The following is a 3,185-nucleotide window of genomic DNA, read 5'->3' on the forward strand; positions in this document are numbered from 1 at the left end:
AATCCATTGACAAATTCTATTTCTTTAAATGGAGAAGAAATTAATCCGTCAGTACCAACAATGGCAACAACAGATACTGGCATTGCACCAACACACACAACAATTATTACAAATCAACCAGTCACTGATGAAAGTAGTAGTAATGAAACTATTGTTACAAAAAAAAGGAAGAAGACTTCACCAATTTGGGACGATTTTGATCAAGTTGAAAGTTCTGAAGGTACAAAAGCTATTTGCAAGTATTGCAAATCAGTGTTTTTTTACGCTGGAAAAGGAGCAAGTACTTCACATTTATGGAGGCATTCTAGTAGTTGCTTACAAAGGAGATTGCATGTTGCTGCACAAAAGAAGCAACCATTGATTCCATTTCAACCTTCCAATTCAAGTATTAATCCCTTTGTGACACCAGGTGCAAGATATTCTCAAGAGAAGATGAGACAAATAATTGCTACAGCAATTATGATTCATGAGCATCCTTTCAGCATTGTTGAGGATGAAGTTTGGATGTGGGGCTTCCAATATGCCAATTCTGAATTTCATAAAATTTCTCGCAAAACTGCTCGAAGTGATTGCTTGGCAATATATGAGGCTGAAAAGAAACAACTGAAGGCTTTGTTACAAGGTGTTAGAAAGATAAGTTTGACAACTGACATGTGGAGATCAAGTCATCAAATTGTTGAATATATGGTTATCACAGGTCATTTTATTGATGCAGGATGGAATCTTCAAAAAAGGATTTTGAGTTTTGTTCAGGTACCTGCTCCTAGACGTGGCATTGATGTTGCGGATGCTATTTTCAAGTGTTTAGACTTGGGAAATTGAAAACAAAGTCTTCTCAGTATCTGTTGACAATGCTTCCTATAATGATTCATGTCTAAGGGCTCTTAAGGATACTATTTCAGATAACAACTCATTACCTGTTGGTGGTAGTTTGTTTCATGTTAGGTGTTGTGCACACATTCTGAATTTGTTGGTACAAGATGGGCTAGGTAAAATTAAAGGTATTATTCATAAAGTTTGTGAGAGTGTCAAGTATGTCAATTTTAATGATTCAAGATTTAAAACATTTGTTGATATTGCTGAAAACAAGCGTTTGAAGGAGAAAAAACTCATCGTTGATTGTCCCACAAGATGGAATTCTACTTACAACATGTTATCTGTGGCTTTGAAGTTTAAATCTGTGTTTCCTGTGTATAAGAAAAGAGAACCTCACTACAATTACGAACCATCATCGAGGATTGGAGGAAAGTTGAGAAGATTTGCAAACTTTTAAAAGTTTTTAATCTTACTACTCATGTCATTTCTGGTAGTGAGTATCCTACTGCAAACTTGTATCTTCCTGAAGTTTGGAGAGTGAAACAAGTAATTGATGATGCTATTGAAGATAGAGATTCCTTCATGAGAGAAATGGCAACCTCAATGAAAGAAAAGTTTGACAAATATTGGGGAGAATGCAATATGGTCTTGCAATCCACCTTCCTCCAGTACAACAACCTCTCACCACGTGTCCAATTAGCAATGAACTAGAGAATCTTTGAATCACTAAATTTGGATAAACAACTTAATTAAGTTCTTTCTGAAAAAATAATTTAAACAATAAATAATTATAAACTATTTTAAAAAAAACTTAAAGTATAAGGACTTTTATTAATATAAATAAATTATTTTATATTTGAATTTTTAATTATAGAAATACTTATTTTAAAATTATAGCATTTAGATAAATAACTCAAAAAATACAATTTTTTTCACAAAAAATGAATATTAAAACAACGATAATAATAAATACTTCTCAATATTGAATGTTGATTTTCTATAACCTAATCACTAAGATTACAATTGTTTAGGCAATTAATTCTTTATTTGATCTCTTATTAGTTCCATTTTTTAGATAGAAACTGGTTCTTGTACTTCATCTTCACCCATAACAGTGTTATTGTATGTGGTAAATAGTAATAAAATTTTAATTCACAATAATCTTAATGGAAATGCCAAAGAAATTATTGTGTAGTTAATGTTTGTTATTTATTGTGTATGATATGGTAGATAAAAATAAAAAATAAATATGAAATGTGTGTCAATATATATTTTGTTGTTGTTTTTTATTTTTTTTATTTCTATTAGAATTTTCTACTTTTTTATTGGGGTCAAGAACTTGCTATAACTAATTATAAAATAATAGCAGCTATATAAAAATAAATCACATGAAAAAAAATAAAATTAAAATTTAGATTTTATACCACACACAATGTTAAATACAAATTTAATAATAAAAATAGAGTAGTAAAATGATAAATAAAAAAAACTGGAAGGAATATATGCAATAGGTGGTTCAGATGGAACATTATTTTAAAATGGTGGTAAAGGGTCAATATTTTCAGCAGATAAATCATTACGTGAAAATGATGGTGGAAGGCCAATGCTTCTAGCAGATGGAACCTTGGGTGAAAATAGTGGTGGGGAGCCAGTATTTTTTTACAGAGCCAAGAATGAAAGTAGATTTTTTTTGTTTTGAAGTCTTTTTTTGTACGAAAATGATAGAATGACTGATCGAGGAGGAAAAGTCATATATTTCTACTTTTTCAAAAAGTTATGAATTAACTTTTCGAGAAGTTAAAAGTTCTTTTTAAAATAGTATCAAACACGCATAGTGTGACTTTTCATAATTCAAAAGTCAAAAAAATAGATTCTGCTACTTTTCAATCAGGCTCTAAAAATAGCTTGTAAATAGTTATTTTGTATTTGTATTTTTAGTTTTAAAAGTACTTATTTTATAGAAATGTGATAAAAAATAGTAATATTATGAGAAAAATTATTTTTTTTATTTTTTTATAAATTTCTAAATAATTTCTTAAAAAAATATAATTTAATTTTAAAAATTGTACCAAATATTAATACTATTACTTTTCGTAAATTAAAAACTCAAAAAATAATTTTTAAAGCTTTCCAAACCACCCTAATTTACTATACCAGATTGCACCTTCACCTAAGTGTCTCCCGTCTTATAAGGAAGGGATAAGTACTTTTTTCGTCCTCAAGGTCTGGGGTCAAAATCAAAATCGTCCATGACCTTTTTTTTATTAAAAGCATCCTCAACGTTACAAATCATTATAAAATTGTCCTTTTCTATTTTTTGGACCAAATTACCCTTAACTATTAATAAAAATTAAAAAAAAATAAAACCA

At 29.1% G+C, this 3,185-nt stretch overlaps 1 protein-coding gene across 1 annotated transcript; it reads left to right on the top strand.

Annotated features, from left to right (window-relative positions):
- On the top strand, positions 61 to 1,527 carry LOC107627092 (zinc finger BED domain-containing protein RICESLEEPER 2-like). Its single transcript, XM_016329955.1, has 3 exons — positions 61 to 800; positions 880 to 1,191; positions 1,311 to 1,527. The coding sequence occupies exons 1-3, from the start codon at positions 61 to 63 to the stop codon at positions 1,525 to 1,527; spliced, it is 1,269 nt and encodes a 422-aa protein (XP_016185441.1).

This window comes from Arachis ipaensis, chromosome B02 (genome assembly GCF_000816755.2).
Source record: "Arachis ipaensis cultivar K30076 chromosome B02, Araip1.1, whole genome shotgun sequence".
NCBI classification, from domain to species: Eukaryota; Viridiplantae; Streptophyta; class Magnoliopsida; order Fabales; family Fabaceae; genus Arachis; species Arachis ipaensis.

What these genes read in the sequence shown, in the direction of transcription:
- LOC107627092 (XM_016329955.1), top strand. Translation starts at nt 61, where the DNA reads ATGGCAACAACAGATACTGGCATTGCACCAACACACACAACAATTATT. An exon ending in GTTGCGGATGCTATTTTCAA is followed by an intron (nt 801 to 879) that starts GTGTTTAGACTT and finishes TTCATGTCTAAG; the next exon opens with GGCTCTTAAGGATACTATTT. An exon ending in TTTAAATCTGTGTTTCCTGT is followed by an intron (nt 1,192 to 1,310) that starts GTATAAGAAAAG and finishes CATTTCTGGTAG; the next exon opens with TGAGTATCCTACTGCAAACT.